The 21,319-nt window shown below is 56.6% G+C and overlaps 3 protein-coding genes across 4 annotated transcripts in view; 2 read left to right on the top strand and 1 right to left on the bottom strand.

Moving 5' to 3' along the window:
* The window catches only part of NRBP1 (nuclear receptor binding protein 1), an 85,413-nt gene extending 75,298 nt beyond the window's left edge, over positions 1–10,115 (top strand). Inside the window, exons 13-18 of the mRNA XM_032775205.2 lie at positions 7,677–7,727; positions 7,857–7,992; positions 8,082–8,135; positions 8,557–8,620; positions 8,691–8,746; positions 9,041–10,115. Coding sequence (XP_032631096.2) covers positions 7,677–7,727; positions 7,857–7,992; positions 8,082–8,135; positions 8,557–8,620; positions 8,691–8,746; positions 9,041–9,139 — 460 coding nt within the window. The 3' untranslated portion in view covers positions 9,140–10,115. The remainder of the gene's footprint in view (positions 1–7,676; positions 7,728–7,856; positions 7,993–8,081; positions 8,136–8,556; positions 8,621–8,690; positions 8,747–9,040) is intronic.
* A 1,205-nt stretch (positions 10,116–11,320) lies between these two features.
* Positions 11,321–16,231, top strand: KRTCAP3 (keratinocyte associated protein 3). The gene is made up of 6 exons (XM_032775204.2): positions 11,321–11,534; positions 12,069–12,128; positions 13,379–13,579; positions 13,675–13,809; positions 15,354–15,460; positions 15,783–16,231. The coding sequence occupies exons 1-5, from the start codon at positions 11,331–11,333 to the stop codon at positions 15,450–15,452; spliced, it is 699 nt and encodes a 232-aa protein (XP_032631095.2). The 5' UTR covers positions 11,321–11,330; the 3' UTR covers positions 15,453–15,460; positions 15,783–16,231.
* Positions 14,278–21,319, bottom strand: part of IFT172 (intraflagellar transport 172) — a 139,298-nt gene continuing 132,256 nt past the window's right edge. The window contains exons 44-48 of one of the 2 annotated variants that reach the window (XM_075063516.1): positions 20,947–21,006; positions 19,263–19,361; positions 18,608–18,761; positions 17,903–17,994; positions 14,278–14,509 (exon numbers count right to left, since the gene is read on the bottom strand). In XM_075063516.1, coding sequence (XP_074919617.1) covers positions 14,504–14,509; positions 17,903–17,994; positions 18,608–18,761; positions 19,263–19,361; positions 20,947–21,006 — 411 coding nt within the window. In that variant the 3' untranslated portion in view covers positions 14,278–14,503. Of the gene's footprint in view, positions 14,510–17,111; positions 17,314–17,902; positions 17,995–18,607; positions 18,762–19,262; positions 19,362–20,946; positions 21,007–21,319 lie in introns of those variants that run through there. The other variant, XM_075063515.1, reaches the window with a different exon arrangement.

Genomic DNA, 21,319 nt, shown 5'->3' with positions numbered 1-21,319 from the left:
GCATGAGGCTGCGTCCCTGACCATCTTGGCTAATAGCCATTGATGGACCAGTCCTCCATGAACTTACCTAGCTCTTGTTTGAGTGCAGTAATACTTTTGTCCTTCACATCATCCCCTAGCAAGGAGTTCCACAGGTTGATTGTGCATTGTATGAAGTACTTCCTTATGTTTGTTTTAAACCTCCTGCCTATTAATTTCATTGGGTGACCCCTGGTTCTTGTATTACGTGAAGGAGTAAATAACATTTCCTTATTCATTTTCTTCCCACTGTTTATTATTTTATAGACCTTTAATATATCCCCCCTAGTTGTCTCTTTTCTAAGGTGAACAGTCCTGGTCTTTTTAATTTCTCCTCATATGGAAGCTGTTCCATCCCCATAATTTTTGTTGCCTTACTCTGTATTTTTTCTAATTTTGACTGTAATTCGTCTTTGAGTAGTGTCCCTATGGGTGCTCCACTCTAGGTGCCCCATGCACTTCAGATTGGCGATTTTATGTACCAGTGTCCATTTAGCCTGTGCATGGGCATTCCTCTCTCCCTCCTCCCACCCCGCTGCCTTGTGCTATATAGAGCTGTGTGGGTGAGCCACCCTCAGTTCCTTCTCAACAGCCTTGGCTTGAGATGGAGCCTCAGCAGCATCTGAGTTGAGCTTACCTCAGCTATATTTTTTGCTAGTTCTTAATAGTTAACATTAGTTCTTCGTTTCCTTTGGTAGTTAGCTGGAGTAATTTTTATAGTTTACCAAAAAAAAATTACTTACACTTTTAGGATAAGGACCTTTGTCCCTCCCCCTGTTTTTTTTGTTCTCTTTCCCTCAGAGGAACTGAAACCCTGGGAGAGGATATGCTTGGTTCTCCCAGGTTTAAATGTTGCCTTTTGCACCAAGAGGCTGTCCCGGTCAGGGAAGGATGTACCTGGCTTATGCACTGCCTTGGAGAGTCATGTGTTCCCCAAAAGTACAATTTCTGCCTGAAATTAAAGACAAGGGCCAGAAGGAAATGGGAACTCTCACTGTCTCCTTATGATGATGAGCTTGCACTGACTAGCATCTGACCTTGACCCAGGGGCCCCCCATACACAGTTTCCAGTCACATCGACTGCTTCAGCCTCCTTTTTGCAGCATTCCCCTATAGCGTTGAAGAGGAGATCATTGGAATACTCTCGAAAAGACTCAAAAGTGGCCTTCCAGCCCTCTGGGTAGAGAATCTACCTCAAACAGACGGTCTCTGATCAGGTTGACCATTTCAGCACCCACTGATCTCCGACTCAGTACCCACAAGGCCGCAGGTTCCTCTGTTACTGTCACCACCAGTAAGCCTAAGGACTCTTGAGTTCTAGCTCCAGAAGATTGGCACTGTTGGGTGATTGAAGTGGCAGAGAGAAGCCCAGCTCTTCTAAATTGGTACCAAAAGTCTGCAAGGATCTCAGTACCCAGCACTTTGGCTCCGCAGAAGACCAGACGGACAGCTACTGATCATTCATCATAGGGCGTATGAACTTTGGTACCTTCGGCACCTTCTGCCACAGTCACCTCTGCCCAACTTGCTTCATCAGTACCACTCACTGTTCCGGTGCCTCAAGAGATTTAGATTTCCTCAAGACATGGCAGTAACAGAAATGCCTGAATCTCCCCTGTTCAGCACCAACCACATCTTGTTCCTCAAAGATTCACCTGGTACCAACAGAGTCTCTGCTTATTTCTATGACTGCTCCACCTCTATCAAGTTAGGAGGAGGAGAAAGACAATGGGGACTTTTCATCAGTCTCCCACATTTCTGTCCAGGGCGCTCCCTTCCGTTATCAAGGAACTTTTTATTCTGAGACCTCTTAGGATTTGGACAGTCCTTGTGAGAGTCGTGCTCCATGCTGCTGGTATTGATACCTTGGGGTGCCTCCACCCATGCCTTACGTACCACCTCAGTGGCCGTACTGGGACCTTGGATGGCTTACTGCCAGCAATTCTCCTGGGACCCTAGTGAGCTTCACCAGGAGAAGAGCAGACAGTCCCTACCAGCCTTTCTTTAGGGTTTCTGATCCACAAGAGGAGACCGTTGAGAATCCAGAAATTAGACAAGACAAATTACCCCTACAACTAACATCTCTTCCTCCTCCCCAGACAAAGTTGTCATGCCTCCTGTGGTGTCCTTGGCTGATGATTTTAAACAGTCTCAGACTGGAGGAGGTTAAGAAGTCATAGTATAAATTACTTGATATTTTGCACACTTCATCATCTGCCCATGTTGCACTACCCATTAACGAGGACTTTAGACCCTGCAAAAATAACCTGGCATATCTCGGCCAAAGTACCATGCATCTGTAAGAGGGCAGACAAAAAATATTCAATTTTTTAATACAAAAATATTTCCTCCAAGGTCTCGGAATTTTTATTTTCACATCCATCTCGCAACTCCCTTGTGGCTGATGCTGTGGATGAGCATGTCAGGCAGCACCACACTAAATTGACTCTAGATGGTAAATATTTAATGTGTCTTGATAGTGTTTGGCCATAAATCATACTCATTGGCTACCTTTACAATTTAGGATTGCCAGTTATCAGGCCCTCGTGGTATAGTAACTATTGAGCATCATCCAGAAGAGCAGAGCAGTTCCAGGCAGTCATCGCAGAGGGGCAACTGCTTGCAAGAACATCTCCACAGGCCCCTCTGAACACCGATACAGCTGCTCGTACTGTCTGCATGGAGACAGTCATGAGGGGGGGCCTCCTGGCTTCAGCTCTTGGGTTTTCTGAGACTTCGATATACAGTTGAGGACCTTCCTTTTGACAGATCAAAGTTGTTTGCAGAAAAACTGATGAATCTTTGCATACCTTAAAAGAATCTAGAGCCACCTTGCACTCTTTGGGAATGTACACCCCTGCACAAAAAAAGGTTCAGTACGTCTCTGACCGCACAGAGCTCACGTCCCACCCAGTTTCTTACCTCCCAGAGGGATTACAAACGTGGGTGTAAGAGAGAACTCACCAAGCAGACATAGCTTAAACATGCTGGTACTCATGCCCTCAGTAGTAGAAATAAATAAAAATCCCTTGACTGGTGGAAGAACCCTCACAATGTTTGCAGAGGGGTTCCCTGCGCTCAACCATCTCTAACATCCGTAATAACAGATGCATCCCTACCTGGATGGGGAGCCCATTAGTTGCACACACTGTTCAAGGCAGGTGGTCTTCTCTCGAGTCCACCCATACATCAACTTGCTAGAACCGAGAGCAGTCAAACTCCTGTATCCATTTCCTCCCACTGATTGGGGCAAATACATAATGATGGACATGTCATGCATGTTTTACATAAACTGCCAAGGGGGAACGAGTTTGCCTTCCCTCTGCCACCGAAGCAGTGAGACTTTGGAATTGGTGCAGATGAAGCCAGATCAGCGTCTCAGCATCTTACCTCTGAGGTATATAGAACACCACAGCGGATGCCTTCAGTAGACACTTCTCACAAGATCACGAATGGGAGACAGATCCCACTACCCTCCAGTGTGTATTTCACTGTTGGGGTGTCCCACAGTCTGGTTTACCACAGCCCAAAACAAGGAATGCGCCCAGCTCTGCTCAAGAGCTGGTCTGAGTCACCGCTCCCTGGGAGATGCGTTTCTCCTTCGTTGGAGTCAGGTCTTCTGTATGCACTTCCCCTGATGTCCAAGACACAGTCTAGGTGGTTATTGTAGTTCCAACGTGGTTTCCTTACCTCACTCAGCTCACTGTTTGTCTCCCGTTTCCTCCCTCAGCATGCTGGTCAAATCTGCCACCCCAGCCTTGGGGTTCTCTGGCTCAAGGCATGATTCACAGGGTTTAGAAACAACCTGTTCTGGGGATGTCAAGGGAGTGCTGTTACATAGCAGGAAACGATCTATTTGTGACACCCACACCCAAAAGTGGGTGAGATTCAAACATTGGTGTGACCTAAAACACCTTTCACCTACATCCTCTGTTATCATTTGTTTCTAGATTACCTCTTAGAACTAAAAATGACTGGATTATCTTTAAGCTCTGTAAAGGTGCATTTGGCAACTGTAATGGCCTTCCAGCATATGATTTTTCAGTTTTCGCTCATCCTACAACCAGGAGGTTGCTCAGGGGACCGGACCACAGGTGCTGACTTCCTCTCTGCCCGGTGGGTGCTCAAACCTCCCCTTCTCCCCCCGCCCCGCACCACCCTTGTCCCACTCCTTCCCTGAAGTCCCCTTCCCACCCTAGCCCATATGGCTGCAGCCCATTTGCCAGCACTGAAGTTAGGCTTACTGGCCTGTAATGGCCACCAGCATTGCCTTTGGAGCCTTTTAAAAAATAATTGGTGTTCTCTTTGGTCTCTGCCAGTCATCTGGGGCAGAGGCTGATCTAAGCGATAGGTTACATACCACAATCAGTACCTGCAATTTCATATTTGAGTTCCCTCAGAATCCTTGGGTGATACATTTGCTCCTGGGGACCTGTTGCTGTTTAGTTTATGAATTCGTTCCAAAACCACCTCCACTGACACCTCAATCTGGGACAATTCCTCAGATTTGTCATCTGAAAAGGCTGGTTCAGGTGTGGGAATCTCCCTCACTTCCTCAGCTGTGAAGACCAATGCAGAGAATTCATGTCTGGCTGGACCTGTGCACATTTCAGAGGTAACTCCATGGTCTATGTGTGTGCCAGGAAGAGGGGTTTGTAAGGCTCTGATGGATGTTTTGGGGATGGGGGAACCTTTATGGAAGGACCAGTCTCCACTTTAATCAAAATGGACCTGTACTGCTGGCACATACGATGAAGCGTTGGAGGGTGGTGTCAGCTGAAAGCCGGTGTGCGTTAAGGAGCATGTCAGTCACACTGACCTGTGAGTTGGTAATACACTAGTGTCTGTATCCAACACAGGAGAGGTTGGACATTACAGCTGAACTACAGCAGGGAGAGACTCAGAACCAGAACCATGGAAATGCTGTGAAGTCTGTAGGATAGCAGCTCAAGGAGTTAAATCAAAGCAGACACCTGGTCAAATAGGCTATAAGTGTTTATATACAAATGCAAGAGATTTAAAAGCAAAACCAGGGGAATTTCCTAGAATGCCTGGCAGTGGCCATGAGCTGTGACATGACAGCATTATGGAAACGTGGCAGAGTGATGAAAAAACACAAGGGATACAGTGATACCTGGCCACAAACGAAACAGGAAAGAGCAGGACAAAAGGTGGGGGAGCAATCGTAAGTCGCACACAGGAGCGTCACTGTAGACAGCTCGATGAGATTTGGGCTCTGAGCAGTGCAGTCAAAAAAGCAAACACCATGTTAGGCTGCATCGAGAGTAGGGTAGTGAACAGGGAACATTCTCATGCAATTCTGTAAATCAGTGGTGTGGCCCCGTAGGTTCTGTGTGGAGTGCTGGTCACTGGCGCTTTCCGTGTTATCCCCGGCTACAGGGTGAATCGCTCCCACCTGCTTACAGTGCAGGGGAGCCTTCTCTGTGCCCCTGGGGGGAACCTGCCCCAAACTAGCAGCCCACTCCAGGCTCTGCAAGCCCTGCTCTTCCCTTCTGCAGGCGAGGAATTTCCATGCCCCAGCTCTTAGGCTCCCTAAGTGAGCCTTGGAGGCAGAGTGGAGATAATCTATGGGGCTAGTTAACCCCTTCAGTTCTGCTGTCCCTGGGTCACAAGCCCCCCCCGGCCTGTCTGTACACACTACTTTATTACACTCAAGTGCCCAATGTGCTGAGATTCACTGCCTCTGTGGAAGCAGCATCCCCCCTTTACTAGCATCACCACAGATCCACCCTGTCCTTGGCACACAGCACTGAGCCATGTCTCTAGTAAAACTCAGTGGACGTTTGGGACAAAGCCTGAGAGATTCAAATAGCAGTAAGTAGAAGGGCTGGAAACAACAGGTTACAGGTAAAAGAAAAATAGAAGATGCCCTGTGGAGTCTACATGTGTTAGCAAGTTCCTTTCCCCTCTGAGGGATTTCTCACCCAATGGTCAGTCTGTGCAGCGCCTGCCCAGTCCAGAGAGCTGGGACCTACTTTCCATGAGACACTCATGCTGGCAGCATGTCACGTCTGTAATGGACAACATCTTGTGCCGTTCGTTCTTCTATTATACAGAACCAGACCTTTTGTCTCCTTTGTAATCAGCTTGTCCTTGGTCGTCCCTCTGTTCAGGGTCTCTTTCTTAGGTTCTTTTGTGCTTTGTAAGGGCCCAAGCCTGCACCTTGTCTAGATCATAAACCGTGGCAGGGCTAGGTAGACATCAATCATCATGTTTGATTGAGAACCACCTTACCTGCCCAGTTTCACCTCTGGCAGCTTTGGGACAACTATTCCATCTGTCAAATGACTCTTAATCTCTTCCACATGCACATCTCACAATAACCATGACAATCAGCCAATTTGTAGCTTTCGACAGGGACCACATGGTCCCCTTTGCTGAAATAGCATGAAGACAATCACAGGGAAAACATGCCCATCTGGGCATACCTAGGCAAATTGCTGGGTATGTACTTAACTGTGTACCCCCCGACTGTCGCCAACATGGGGTACTTGGATCACCTTATCTCCCAGGATATTGCAGAACTGGAAGGGGTTTGGAGAAGAGCAATGAGAATGATCAAGGGCCTGTAAAAACTCTCCAGGAAGACAGAAGAGATTGAGATTTTTACTTTAGAAAGGAGACTGAGAGCAGACATGACAGAAAAATAGTAGAGGAGGGAGAGGGGGAACATTTGTTCTCCCTGCACAAGAATGGCGGAGTTCAGTCCTTTAAAAGGAAAAGGAGAAAAGGAAACACTTTTTCTCTTACGCAGAACCAGATGTGTAACTAGCCTGTGGAACACTCTGCCACAGGAAGTTGCTGAAGCCAGAATTTAGTAAGATGCAAAAAGGGACTGGACACTTGTGGATCAAAACTATTCAGCATGATCACAGTTGATGATAATTGTGGCATCAACATTAAATCTCTTGGTTCAGGGCTTACATCAGTCTCTAGCTATTAGATACCATGGTGAGGTCTATGCGGCGGGAAGAGTATCCCACATCTGCCACCCCAGGGTTCTCTCCTTTTCCTCAGCACTATCTAGTGCTGCCACTGTCAGACAGGGAACCTGGTCTGATCCAGTCTGGAGGCTACTATGTTCATAAGCATCCTTTGGCAGGTAGGTGCTACTGGGTTGGTTCCCAAGTAAGTCCTTTAAATTACAAAAACCTTGTTTTTTATATGGACAGAACTTCTATCTATTTCTGCCTGTTCTACTGCCAGTTCTGCATTATCCTTCTCCCCTAGTGGAGAGAAAAACTGGGCACCAGAGTGACTTCTCTGCTTGCAGGGCCTCTCCTCGTTCATTCCTCCTTGGCATCTGCTAAATGGCTGCAATACAATTTGTGATGCGTTAACGTGCTGTTCAGCAGGGAGATGAGGCCCTTACCATTTTGTTAGGGCTTGTTGATTTCCCTTAATGCTACTAGTGTGTCCAGCTTTGGAGAGCTCCTTGGAGGGCCCAGGCTGGAGGGCAGGGCTTTGTCCTGGAGCCTCCAGCCCCTGCCTTGCACAGGGGAGAGGCTCTGCTTCCTGGTTGTAATGAGGAGAGAACTGTCAGGCAAGCCCCCTGGCACTGGGCAGGCAGGGAGGGAGGAGGCAGAGGCTGGGTTTGGCTCGGCTCGCCTCATGACTTCACTGCCTTCTTTTTTCAGCTTCTCCCAGTCCCCAGCACTGGAGCTGGACAAGTTCCTGGAGGATGTGAGGTAAGAGGCCTTTGCCCTCCTATGCTATGAGACTCCTCTGCCTGCAGCTGGCCCTGGGCAGGTCCCTGGATGCTGTTTCTGCTCACTTGGAGAAAGCAAGTGCCCTTCATAATGCTGCTTCTCTTGCAGGAACGGCATCTACCCACTCACAGCCTTTGGGATGCCTCGGCCCCAGCAGCCCCAGCAGGAGGTGGTGAAGTCCCCGATTGTCCCCCCGTCAGTGAAGACCCCAACACCAGAACCTGCTGAGGTGGAGACCCGCAAGGTGAGAGCAGGAGATGCTGCTGCTCTCCCTCGAGTGTCTGCACCGTGCAGTGACAGCTGGAATCACATGCCTCTCTGCTTCCCTTGCAGGTGGTGCTAATGCAGTGTAACATTGAGTCAGTGGAGGAGGGAGTCAAGCACCATGTAGGTTTCCGTCTCCCTCTTGCACGCATGCTCTGCACGGGCGGGGTCTTACGGCACCATTACTGAGCCGGTGTCTCGGCTCCCCCTTGGCAGCAGTAGTGGGGTGAGCGGAGCTGGCTGCTGAGCACTACTGCTCCAGCATGTCTCCAGGGTGCAGGCCCCAAAGCCAGGACAGGCTTGGTGATCCAGGGCAGCGCCCCTGGTGCAGCACAGTCCCTGCGGGATGAGCACGTGGCATTTCGTGGCTTGGGTGCGGCGCATTCTGTCCCGGGGGGAGCGGAGGGGGTAGTACTGCTCAAAGTACTCCCCAGCCTGCCCCCCCTCTGTAAAGGGCTCTGGCCACCAGGGCTGTGGGGGGAGGGGCTTCCCCCCAGATCCTGCAGGAATTGTAGCTCCTTCTCATGCCATCTTTCTCCTGCAGCTGACGGTGCTGCTGAAACTGGAAGACAAATTGAATCGACACTTGAGCTGTGACTTACTGCCCAGTAAGTACCTGCCCTTCCCCTCCCCAGAGCGTCCCACCAGTCCAGGACTCACTCCTCCCCTCTCTTGTAGATGACAATATCCAGGAGCTGGCAGGGGAGCTGGTGCACCTGGGATTCATCAGTGAGGTGAGTTCCTGCCTCACCCCCACTGGCACAAGGGGGAACTGGCTGCATGGGCGCCCCCTCCCCTCAGGGCACAGGTCACAAGGTTTCTTGTCCTGCCCTCCCCACCAGTCTCCCCCCTCCCAGGGCCAGGCTCCTGCTGCGCCCTCCATCCTGGTCTCACAGGTGTGTGTTTGGTCAGCCCCATGGCCCAGCTTGCCAGACCTTGCCCTCTGCCTGCACAGGGCGCCAGTTGGGGCTGCCTGGCGTGCGGTCAGCACCATCCCAGCCACGCTCACTGTACTCTGCTCTTCCTAGGCTGACCAGAGCAGACTCAGCTGTTTACTTGAAGAGGCATTCACCAAGTTCCACCTTGCCCGGAATGGAGCCCTGACAGCAGTGACCGTGTCGTCCTAGCAGCCCCTCCTAGCTGCCTGGCGTTGCTTAGTTGCCCGTGCCCCTTTTCTGAGTCTGTCCATCTGTGCAGGGCACCAGCGAGACACTAGACGCTGCGCTTGGAAGCTCCTCCTGCATGTGCCGTCGCCAGGCCCAGCGACAGTCTGCCCTGCCTACCTATTAAAAGGGACTTTGCGAGTCAGTGTTATTGCAGCCGTGTTTTGTTGGGATTGTGTGGGGTGGCGTGGCCAGCCGGGCCGCAGGAATGTGCATGGCATTTGCTCTGTTGAACTGTACAAAGGTTGATGGGTTTTCTTTTGCACAGGACAGAAATCTTTTTTTTTTTTTTTTTTTTTAAGGTAGAAAAGAGGAGAGCCCCCTATCCCCATGTGCACCACATCTGGCATCTGCTTCTAGCACCATTTTGTACTCACCGCCTGGGGCAGTGGTGAGGGGGCTCTGCAAAGCACCCTGCTCACGCTCGTCCCCAGCGGCCCCTTGGCGCCTCTCCTTCCGCTCTCCATCACTTGTTCACGTGTGTTGCACAGCAGCTTGGCAGGGGCAGGAGGGGCCACAGCTCTCCTGGACCTGGAGCAAACAGCGCAGGGGTGGGGCTGGGAGCAGGTGCTGGAGGGTGCCCTATAGTGGGCTCTTGCTGGAGGGGCATCATGGCGCTGCTCCTCCCACTGCTGGCACCGGAGTCCCCATAGGAGACCAGGCCCTGGCTGGGGGAGGGTGGGGGATATCTGTGCTCATTGCCTCCTCTAGTGTGCAGAGCCTTAGTAGGGGGTTCCTGCCCCCCCTCCCCCTATGACTGGCAGGAGAAGGGGGGGCTCATCGGAGAAAGGGGCCTTGTCTCAACCACTCCTCTCCCTGCTGCAGCCCCATCCCCAGGGCCGCAACATTGGCTCTGGCAGCTGCTGCTGTACCACGGAGCCGCCTGTGTCTAGTTTCTATCAGTTCCTATTTTTAATAAACGGTTTTGTAAATAAGTAAATGCTGCTTCTTTTCCATGTCTAGTGGGCCCCGCCCCCAGGACACCCCCCTTACCTTGTCCCCCGGCCCTTCCACCTCCCTGCAGCTGGGCCCTGCCCCCAGGACACCCCCCTTACCCTGCCCCGAGGCATCTCCACCCCCCTGCAGCTGGGCCCCGCCCCCAGGACACCCCCCCTTATCTGCCCCAGCCCTAAGCACCCTCCTGCACCCTGACTGCTCATTTCTGGCCCCACCCAGAGCCTACACCTCCAGCCCAAAGCTCATACCCACCTGCATCTCAGCCCAGAGCCCACCAGTCAAGTAACTTGCATATGAATTGACAAAGTAGGTACCTCATCCCAAGTCTATCTAGCACAATATCCTGTCTCTGACAGTGGCCAAAACCAGGAGTTTCAGAGGAAAGTGTAAAAATCTTGCAGTAGGCAGATGTAGCATAACCTGTTCCCACATAGGTCTTATCCTCTTTGCTACAGGTATGTCTTCACTGCAGAGTTTACCTGGATCTGGGAACCTGAGTGTACAAGCTTCCACACTGCTAAGCTACACTTTGTTCATACCTGTGTAGCTATGTCCACGCAGCACGCCACCCCGCTATCAAATGTTCTGCCGACTCCGGGTTCCCGCGGGGGGGAGGGGATCGGACTCCTGGGTCCCGCCCACGGGCTGGTCCGCCCGGGCCTGGCTGCCGGCGGGATGGGCGGCGGCGGCGCGCGGACTGCGGTTCGGTGAGTCTCGGGGTCCCGTCCGGAGCCCGTTCAGGGGAGAGGTGTTCCGCGAATCGTCTCAATTGCGGGCAAATTCCCGCCATGCCTTGCGCGACCCCCCTCCGTTGCACACTCAGGTGACCTCCCCCGCCGTGCGTGACCCTGTTACAAAGAGGGAGGGGCCGCCTCCCCCGCCATGTGTGACCCCCCCGTTGCACACTCAGGTACTGCGCCCCCCGCTGTGCGTGACCCCCCCGTTGCACACTCAGGTACTGCGCCCCCCGCTGTGCATGACCCCCCCGTTGCACACTCAGGTACTGCGCCCCCGCTGTGCATGACCCGTCCGTTGCACACAGGTACTGCCCCCCCCCCCACCGTATGTGATTTTTCCCGCTATTACACTTGCTCCCCCCCGCCAGGCCCATTGACACTTGGGGTACTAGATCCTCATGCTGTGTGGGATTCTTGCCATTACCCCCCCGAGATACAAGCCCCGCCCCCCCCCGTGCCTGATGCCTGCCTCTCTTGCAGATTTGGGGCGCGGGCCCCAGCGCCTCATGCGCGCTGGCATCACCCTGATCGTCCTGGGCCACGTGAACTTCATCCTGGGTGCCATCGTGCACGGCACGGTCCTGCGCCACGTGGCCAACCCTGAGCGCACGGTCACCTCCGAGTACACAACCGCCAACGTCATCTCCGTCGGCTCCGGGCTGCTGGTGAGTGGGGTCTGCTGGCCGTCCCTGCTTCAGCACCCGTAGCCCCATTGCTCATCTCGCACCCTGTTGTCCCTCTGGGCTCCCGCTGCTGCATGAGTCCCTGCGGGGCACCTCAGCAATGTCCCCAGCCAGCTGGCTGGGCCCTGAGCCTGTGGGAACAAGGCAGCACTTGCCCATTGCAGTGCTGGCCAACCCCGGAGCGAGACGTGTGCCGGGCAGCTGAGCCCTGGCAGCCCAGCGCCTCCCCTGCTGCTAGCGGCTGGGGCTGGGGTGCATGGGGCTGAGGCTGATCCTGGCACCATGAGGTCAGTGCAAGGAACAGAAAGCAGAACCGCTGCTGACATGAGAAACCGAACGAAGGCAGGCCTGCCCCCATCCATTCAAACCTCAGGTGTGGCTGAGTTTCTGGCCCATAAGGGCCCTGATTTTAACAATGCCTTTGGTTGCTATGCCCAGGGACCCAGCTGCTGGGGGGGTGTGGCGGGGGCTGCACTGGGGGAGGAACTGACACACCTACCTCTCGTCTTTCCCTAGAGCATCACTGCTGGGATTGTGGCCATCTTGGTGTCCCGGAACCTCCTCAAGGCAGCCCTGGTGAGTGGGGGGGAGGGGGGGGGCAGGGAGCCAGGTGGACCAAAGGCCAATGCTGGGGTCACAGCCAGGGAACTAGAGTGGGGGTGGCTGAGTTCCGGCAGGACGCAGCATTCAGGGCTGTGGCCCAGCTCCTGTAGCAGCCACTCCCTGGACCTTGCTCCCTGAGGTGCCTGTCTCCTGCTGTGTGGGCCCAGCTTGCTTTGCTGCTACGGCCTCAGCAGGCCACACCTGCTGCAGATAAGGCCCTAGCGCTTTCCATCAGTGTGGTTCCTTGTCTCCACCCATGCCAGGTGCCACACAGCTCCCCCATCCCCCATGCCAGGCTGAGGTCGGGGTGCTGGGCTCTGCACAGACCTCCCCTGCCCCGTGCCATCCTGCTCCCCCCAGCTGAGGGCAAGGCCCCACCTTGTGCTGAGTCCCACATTGCCCCCCGCCCCCCTGCTGCATAAATATGTGAGAGCCACTCCCTGGCACCAGGCGCTCACAGGCAACCACCCTACAGCCTGTTACAGGGGAGAGAGAGAGTGTGTGTGTGTCCGTCCACCCCATTGTACGGGGGAGTGACTGGGCCGTACAGTGCGGCTGTAATGCAGGTGTCTTGGCTCAGACACTGTCCTCACTGGCTTGGTGCAGGACAGCCCGTCCATGTCCCCATGGGAATGCCAGGCTCAGAAGTGGGGCCTGGGGGCACTGGGAGGCAGAGGGGTGAGGAATGGCCACATGCGGAGGGCACCCAGGGTTTGTGCCAAGCCTCCTTCCCCCATGGCTATGCTGCAAAGGGAACGTCTGACACCAGGGGTAAGGACACAGGACGGTGCCAGGTGCAGGCGCCCCGGGGTGGGGGGAGGCTGCCAAGAGCTGAGGCCAGGGCAGCAGCTGGCAGGCACAGTTGCTCATTGGTGCTGGGATCGGTTAGTACTGGACCGGGTGAGGCAAGGGAGACCTGCCCCCTGCAGCTTCAGATGGACACGAGGGAGGGATGCCCTTGGCCCCTGTGGGGCTGCAAGGCCCTGGGGTGCAGGGAGACGTTTGAGGCCCAGAGAAATGTTGGGCTGGGAGCAGCTGCTCCAGTTGCTGGAGGATGCTCCTGGCACAGGGGGAGGGGTCGCTGCTTGGGCATGTAGGGCCCAGGGCCACTGCCCACTTCCCCCCTGGGCTGCTGGAGCTGGTGAGTGGCCCATTGCGGGGGCTGGGGCTACACCACATGGCTGCCTGGCCTCCTGCCCACCAGCTCTGGTCTCCACCTGCAGCACTGGGCCTTGCTGTGCGTCTCGCTGCTGAACTGCCTGCTCTCTGCTGCCTGCAGCCTGGGCTTGGCCCTGGCCATCTCCCTCACCATCGCCAGCAGGGGGCACCGCCTGATCGTAGGATGCAACAGCTCCGCCCTTCCAGCTGATGCCCGGGCTGCCATCGCCACCAACGACTGCCCCTTCGACACCACCCGCATCTACGTGAGTCCCTGCTGCGGGGCCGGGCCCTACCCATCCATCGCCCCTGGGCGCCCTGCTCCCTGCATGTCCTGACTTGACTGTGCCACACCCCACAGGACACGGCGCTAGCGCTCTGGTTCCCCTCCATGGTGATGGCTGTGGTGGAGGCTGCGCTTTCCGGCAGGTGCTGTGTGGTGTCCCTGATTCTCCGTGGCATCGGTCCCTGTGCAGACACCTACATCCGCCAGCAGGTCAGAGGTTCCAGCCAGAACCGCCCCCGTGTCCCCTTCCCCTCCCAGGGATTGTCTCTCAGGGAGAGGGGGTCCTCTCCCCCTTTGGTGCACCAGACAGATTCACCTGGGACCCTGTGCTCTAACCCTGAGCACAGGGTCCCAGGGTTGTTCCCCCAACACGCACTGAGAGGTGCTGCATCCCCATCCCCAGGAGTGAAGGGAATGAAGGGGACAGAGCAAGCATGGGGTTACGGGGGTCCAAGGCCAGATACTACGTGTGGGCTTTGGGGTGGGAGGGGCCAGACTGCAGTCCAGGGCCAAGGGTGTCTCCCCAGGGCTGATGGAAGGGCTGTCCCCCATCTGCCCACACAGCAGCACATGACATCGTTCATCCAGCTTCAACCCTGAAAACATCCACTCGATGTGCAACGGCCATGAAACCAGCTACCAGAATGGTGGGAACTGTTAGGAAAGAGATCGATATCACAATGGCACAGTATAAATCTATGGGACACTCACACCTTGGATACTGCATGCAGACGTGGTCGCCCCATCTCAAAAAAAAATTATTGGAATTGGAAAAGGTTCAGAAAAGGGCAACAAAAATGATTGGGGGTCTGGAACAGCTTCTGTATGAGGAGAGATTAATAAGACGGGGACTGTTCAGCTTGGAAAGAGAGGGCTAAGGGGTATACGATTGAGGTCTGTAAAATCATGCCTGTGTGGAGAAAGTGAAATGGGAACTGTTATTTACCCGTGACATAACACAAGAACTAGGGGTCACCAAATGACATTAACAGGCAGCAGGTTTAAAACAAACTAACAGAAGTATTTCTTCACACAGCCTGTGGACTCATTGCCAGGGGAGGTGAAGGCCAAAAGTATAGCTGGGTTCAAAAAAGACATAAATAAATTCACGGAGGCTATTAGCCAGGATGGGCAGGGATGCAGCCACATGCTCTGCGTGTCCCTAACATTCTGACTTCCAGAAGCTGGGACTGGAGCACTTGCTAACTGCCCCGTTCAGTCCCTCTGGGGCAGGGCTTCTCAAGCGTTTTCTTTCTGCCCCCCCCCCCCCCCCATTGCTATAAAAGCTCCATGGCCCCTTTGTGCCACAATAACGCTTTCTGCATATAAAAGGCAGGGCCGGCGTTAGGGGGCAGCAAGCAGGGCAACTGCCCAGTGCCCCACACCACAGGGGCCCTGCGAAGCTGCTCAGGCTTTGGTTTCAGCTCCTGGTGTTGGGCCTTGGAGTTCCGGGCTTCAGCCCTGGGTGGTGGGGCTTTGGCTTTCTGCCCTGGGCCCCAGCAGGTCTAATGCCAGCCCTGCTTGGCAGACCCCCTTGAAACCTGCTCATGGCCCCACAGTGGGCCCCAGACCCCTGGTTGAGAGCCATTGCTCTGGGGCACCTGGTACTGGCTGCTATGGGAACCGGACTTTGGGTTTGGCCCAGTTTGGCCGTTCTTATAACCCCTGCACCCGCCCCCCGGGGGTTCAGTCACCCCAGGCCTGGCATCGCACTGCCCTGGGGCACCTCGCTCAGGCGTCGGCATTCTTTCCAGCTGGAGCAAGAGACGGCGACAAAGGAGGTGGCATGTGAGGACCGGCACAGGCAAGAGCTGTGCCAGCTGCTGGCTGTGGAGGACGGGGCCAGGACCTAGTGGCAGAGGTGAGCGTCGCCTGACCCAGAAGCGGGAACAGGGCCCATGGGGCTTGGGGGGGGTCTCTGACTGTCCAGCCCAGCGTAGCTGGAAGCTGCCTAACCCAATGCAGCTTCTATCCAGGCAATGGGGACTCTGTCACTCCCCCTCCTTGCTGGGCAGGGCCCATGTCGGGGCTCCGGGTTCCCCGGTGCTGCCCCCCCCCCCCCACGGCAGGGCCCATTCCCAGCCCACACTGGGGCTCTGGGGCTCTTGGTGCCGCCCCCTAGCAGGGCCTCAGGATTCAGGGGTCTGCAGCCACCACAGCTGGATGGTTTTTGTCTCTCGCAGGTGCTGCTCCAGGAACCCCCAGGCCACATCAGCCGGGAGTGGGGGGGTGAAGTGCGCATCATGCTGTTGCTGCCCCATGGAAGAGGCAGGGGCCAGGGCCAGGAGGGAGGGGGGAGCTGCCCCACCCTGCAGACTTTTCCTTGGGGAGCAGGCTCCTTTCTGGTGTGACAGGTTCCTGTTGGTATCAGGGCTCCCGTGGCGGTCCCCCTCGTGCCCGGAGTGTGCCAGTCCTGCTGCCAGCCCTCCCGGGGCTCTGCTCACCATGCTGTGCTGAGCTCCTACCCCCATCTGGCCATGGGGGAAGGGAGCCCCCCCAAGACTCCAGTGGGTAGCGGTAGAAGCAGCCTGAGCAGGGACATCTGGACAGCCAGTGACCTCCCTGCAAGTGGGACTGGCCTTTCTCAGCTCCCCTCTCTCCAGCTCTTCCCCTCACTCCACACCTGCCCCTTGGCTCACCCCCTCCTCCCATTCCCACACCCAGCCATGGCATGAGCCGGCCCTCACCCCGGCCCGCTGTGGGTGTGCCAGGCCCTGCCAAATCTGCAGCACTGGGACAGGCCATGGCTCTGGGGCTAGGGCTTGGCTGGCCCTCAGGCACCAGCCAAATAAACATTGTTCATAAACCCTCAATGGTTTGGGACCTGGTTCCGCAAGCGACTCCCCAAGCCTGGATGAGCCAGCTGCAAGCGAGAGCTCGGCGGGGTACAGCCCTTTGCAACTAGCCAGACTCAGCCACGGCCGGCTGTTGTCTAAGGGTTTGTGGGGGGGCTGAACAGCAATGAGAAGCAGGTGGGAACTGGGGTCAGGATCGTGGGAGGGGGCTTGGAAGGGGGTGGGTCTGTGTGTAGAATGGGGAGGAGCCTGGCAGTGGGTGGGTGGCTGGTTGTAGAGGGGGAGGAGCCTAGCTCTGCAGCAAGGGAGGGGGTGGGGGGAAAGGACCCTGTCTCTGGGGCCAGCCCCTGTTGCTCACCAGCTCGCTTGGTCCTGCCATTGCTCCGGTGCCCTAGAGGAAGATGTGGGGTGCTGGATACTGCTTGTACAGTCAGGGACTGCACTTGCATCCCCCAGGCAGCGGCAGGGCCCAGCCTACCATGGCCCCACAGGGCGCGGTCTGGAGGGCAGGGTCCCTGTGCTCATTCTTGGTAGCTCCAAGCCCAGCCTGAGCCCTGTCACTTCAGGGCCCTCCCGGGGGTGTGAGCCTGGGTTGGGCTCCTGCACTCGCCCCCTGCCGGCCGGACATGGGGGTGCCCCATGCAGCTGGGGGGGCACGTGCCATGGGCTGGAGCCAGTTGGATATTGCCCACCCCAGGGGAAGCACAGGACACACAGGCAGGGCCGGACATGAGATCAGGACCACGGCTGGGGTTCCACAGCCTGCTTTAATGGGGAGCGGTGAGGGGGTGACTCAGGCCTGGCGGCTGGCCATGGAACACTGCCCCGCTCATTGGAAAGAGAAGCTGCTGCTCGGCCACCCCCCAGACCACTGGCCGATGAACTTGAGCACATCTTGGCACACAGGACTATGGGACATCTGCAAGAGAGAAGAGGCGGCGCTGGGCACAGGCTTGCAGAGCTGGGTTGTGAGGCTGAACTCAGCTCCCTGGGGATTCAGCACATCCCCCCGCTCCCTCCTGGACTGCATGGGCAATGTGGGCCCAGCCCCCTAAGCATGGGCATGACCAGGCAGCAGCTGGGCCCAGCCCCCCCCCCCATCTCTACACTAGGGCAGCCACAGAGCCTGTCCCCTGCACTGGAGCGAGGTGGGGCACAGCCCTGGTCTCTGGGGGTGGGCTGGGGAAAGGGGGGAACCCAGCGGGATAATACACAGGGGGCCTGTGTGCTACTGGGGAATGTTCACCCAAGATGGAGCTGGGCCAGGCTGAGACCCTGTGGGAGGGCTGAACTCAGCCAGTTCCTCTCCACTAGAGCCAATGCCCTGGCTCCTCTGCCCTTTGCTGCAGCTGAGAGGTGCTGGGCCGGGAGGTGTGGGTGGATGGCTGCCCCCCATTCTCCCTCCCAGTGGGCACAGGCCTGTGAGTGAGCCAGAGCCTCTGCCTTGTCCTGCCCCCTGTGCTCGGCACTGAGCCCCTCCCCTGAAGACGGGCTCTGCCCCCACTCACCTTGACAGCCATCAGGAACTTGTTCCATGTGTCTTTGTTGGCTTCTTTCCCAGGCCGCTTGAACTCGACCTTGTTCCTTAGCACTGGGTAGCCTGGCCACAGACAGGCCAGTGAGTGGGGCTGAGGCCAGCTCCACCTGACCCCCAGCTCTGCCGGCGCTACCCCCAGGGGCCTGGCCCGGGCGCTTAGCCAACAGTGCCACTTTGGGCAGAGCCGGCACGGGGACTCAGAGGTGCTGGGGGCCCCAACACACAGCAATGCCCCTGCCAGGATCCCACGTGCCAGGACCCCGCCCCACACCCGAGCCCTTCGCCTGCACTTCCCTCGCCAGTGTCTGGAGTCCCCTGCTGCCAGTTCCACTCCCCAGGCCCAAACCTCCCCATCCCCTAAGCCTGCTCTCCCCAATCCGCCCCCTGGTCCCAAACCTGCCCCCCCCCGTTGCTAATCCTGCCCCCATGGGTCCCAAACCTCTCACCATCCTGCCCCTTACCAAGCCTCCCTCCCCCACCCAGGTTGCAAATCTCTCAACAGCCAATCCTGCCCACCCAGGTCCAAATCTTGCCCTCCTACTCCCCAGGTCCTGATCCTGTCCCCTCTGCCAAACCTCCCCCCCACTGCCAATCTGCTGCCCCCAGATCTCATTCCCGCCCCCTGGATCCCAATCCCACCCCCCATCCCTGAGGGGATGAGGGCCCAGGGACTCACCGGTGAGCAGGCAAGGCAGGGAGCGCACACCTGTGCTCGCTGCCACCAGCGAAGCCTCGTACGTGTCCCGCTCGTCTCGGGGCAGGACCTGCTCCAGCCGCTGGTCCATGGACATGGTGAGCACCCAGTCCCTGATCTCCTCCCGCGTCACCTCCTGCCGCAGAGCACAGAGCACTGCTGACTCCGGGCACCACCCTGTGAGCCAGCCTGGCCTCGAGACCAGGGTGGGGCAGGGTCAGCCCTTAGACCCTGAACCCCCACTGACAGCGGGGCGCCTGGTCACTTGTGTCACTTGGTCCTGAGAGCAGGGGTCTCATCCCTCGCTTCCCTTACTCCCCAGTCCTGAAAGCTGGGAACCTGGCCCCTCGACCCCCATGCCCTCTGGTCCTGAGACCTGGAGGCCTGATCCTTCCCTCCTCCACTCACCTGACCCTGGTTCCTTGTGCCATCCCCTATTTCTGAGAGCTGGGGCCCTGCTCCCTCACTTTCCCCGGCCCTGACAGCGGGGGGCCTGGTCCCTCGTGCTCCGCACCCTCTGTTGCTAAATCAGGTCTCTCACACCCCTGCTTACTGCTGAGAGCTGGGGCCTGTGCTGCCTCACTCCCCTGCCTGGCCTAGGGCTGAGGGAAGCAGTGCTGGGGGGAACAACACTCACAGCCACGTGCTGATGCGCTGGGAGCGGCACCTCGAAGGGGATGTCTGTGTTCTGGAAGTCGACGTGGTCCAGAGCATCGAGCGTGCCCTCTTCGATGGCCTGGGGGCAGACGGAGAGCGCTGCAGGGGTGGGGGGCAGCATCCAGCAGTGCGAGCCCAGGCAGCACAAACCTCCTGCACCAGCAATGGCCCAGCAGGGTCCCAGCAGATGCCTTTGCCACTTCTAGCAGATACACCCATGGCTCACATTAGCCCTGACCTTGCAGTCAGCTGCTCGTCCACCCGGTCAGCCAGGCCGCATCCTGAGGGACCTACATTCTCTGTTCCAAGGTACGGCCTGGCATTTAGCTCTGTTCACATAAGCCCAGCACACTGCCGAGTGGGTGAGGGACCAGCTTCTGCTGGTGAGCAATGCACGCTTTGGCGCTTACACCTGAGACCCGAGGACAAGCTCCATGCAGGGCTCTCTGGGTCCAATACAAGCTACGCCCTCCCCAACCCTGTCTGTCTCAGACCCTGGGGCCAACCCAGCTACCACGGCCCTGCCTCCAGATTGCCATGGAAGCCAGGTGGCTCCGTGGAACCCACATGTCCCCTCATGATTTGCCGACTTGTCTGTGCGCTGTAAAATTTAGCACAGAGATTTTTATATTTTCTCCCAGATCCTTGATGAAGATATTGGAGCTGAGAGCAGCTCCTGGCAGCTCCCTCCCATTAGAACCTGCCACAGCCCCGTTGGATGACAACTGGCCATTTACCTTTGCCATCCAGTAGCTGGCTGCTGGTCAAGCCATTGAATAGGGTGCTACTAATTTGGCATCGTGTTAACTTTCGTCTGGCCTGTCAGGCAGGACTAAACTGCAGCCTGACAAGTTTAGCAGCCAGGCTTCTGAGATGAAGTTTCTCTTATGAGACCGATTTCCTATAAAGCTATCAGCCAATGCTGCTGTCTTTCAATTCTCAGTGGAGTCTGCGCCAGCCAACAGGACAGCGATTGACACACTTGGTCAGGGTGCTGGGGAACTGGGTCCCCCAACTGGCCCCGCTGCTAAGGAGTACAAGATTAGACTGGAAACAGGCACAGGACCTCTACTGGAGCAGCTGGAACCTGAATGACCCTCCTTGACAGCTGCTCTGGGGTCTCTGCTGTGTGCCGGACCAAGAGAAGGGCAAGGAAGGGGCTGAGCTCCACGCTTTCCTTCCTGGTTCTTGAGCAGGCAGCAGCCGAAGTGTCAGGAAATGAGACCAGCTTCCCGCCCTCATTCAGGGCCACCTCCAGGCCCGACATCATGGCCTTTCTGGCCTGAACGTCTCTTGGGCTGGGGCCATGCTGCTCCAGACACGCAGCCAGGGTTTTGCTCGTACAAGCCGCGGTTTCACTCTGTGTCATTTCCAACCTGCAGCATTCAGCCACATGCACATTAACACAGGGCATGCTTCCCCTGTGGGTCCCCGAGGCAGGGCTGGGATAGTCTCTGTCAGGCACATCCCCTGCAGTTCCCTGACTCAGAACAGCCTGCATCCCTCAGAGCCGGTGCTAGGAGTAAGCAGCCTGAACAATTGCTTAGAGCCCCGAGCAGCTCCAGAGCTCCCCTGCATCCCTGCTTAGGGCCCCCAATGGGCTGGCATCAGCACAGCTCCCCACCCTCATGCCGCCTTTACCCTCGTCCCAATGTGCTACTCACGTCGGTGAGATCCAGGAAACGGTTCAGGAAGATGAATGCCATATTCTCCCAGCCGACCGCCTAGTGCAGAGAAAGCAAGAATGAGTGTGAGTGGGGGGAAGCTGATGCTGCTCATCCACACAGGCTCTAGGGAGCCCTGGCCACGTCTCACCCACTGGTGATGCGGGGACATGCACTCTGGGCTAAGAGCAGTAACCTTCAGCAGGACAACGGGGGGCACCTGCACTGCACCTTGCTGAGCAGCCAGGGTTCGGGGGGTGGGGGGGAACCAGGCAAAACACGGTTACTCACCTTTGTAACTGTTGTTCTTCGAGATGTGTTGCTCATATCCATTCCAGTAGGTGTACGCGCCGCGCGTGCACGTTCGTCGGAA

The sequence above is a fragment of the Chelonoidis abingdonii genome, chromosome 3, assembly GCF_003597395.2.
Source record: "Chelonoidis abingdonii isolate Lonesome George chromosome 3, CheloAbing_2.0, whole genome shotgun sequence".
In the NCBI taxonomy this organism is placed as follows: domain Eukaryota; kingdom Metazoa; phylum Chordata; order Testudines; family Testudinidae; genus Chelonoidis; species Chelonoidis abingdonii.
The sequence above is the reverse complement of the archived record's forward strand: the minus strand, read 5'-3'. Positions and strand labels throughout refer to the sequence as shown.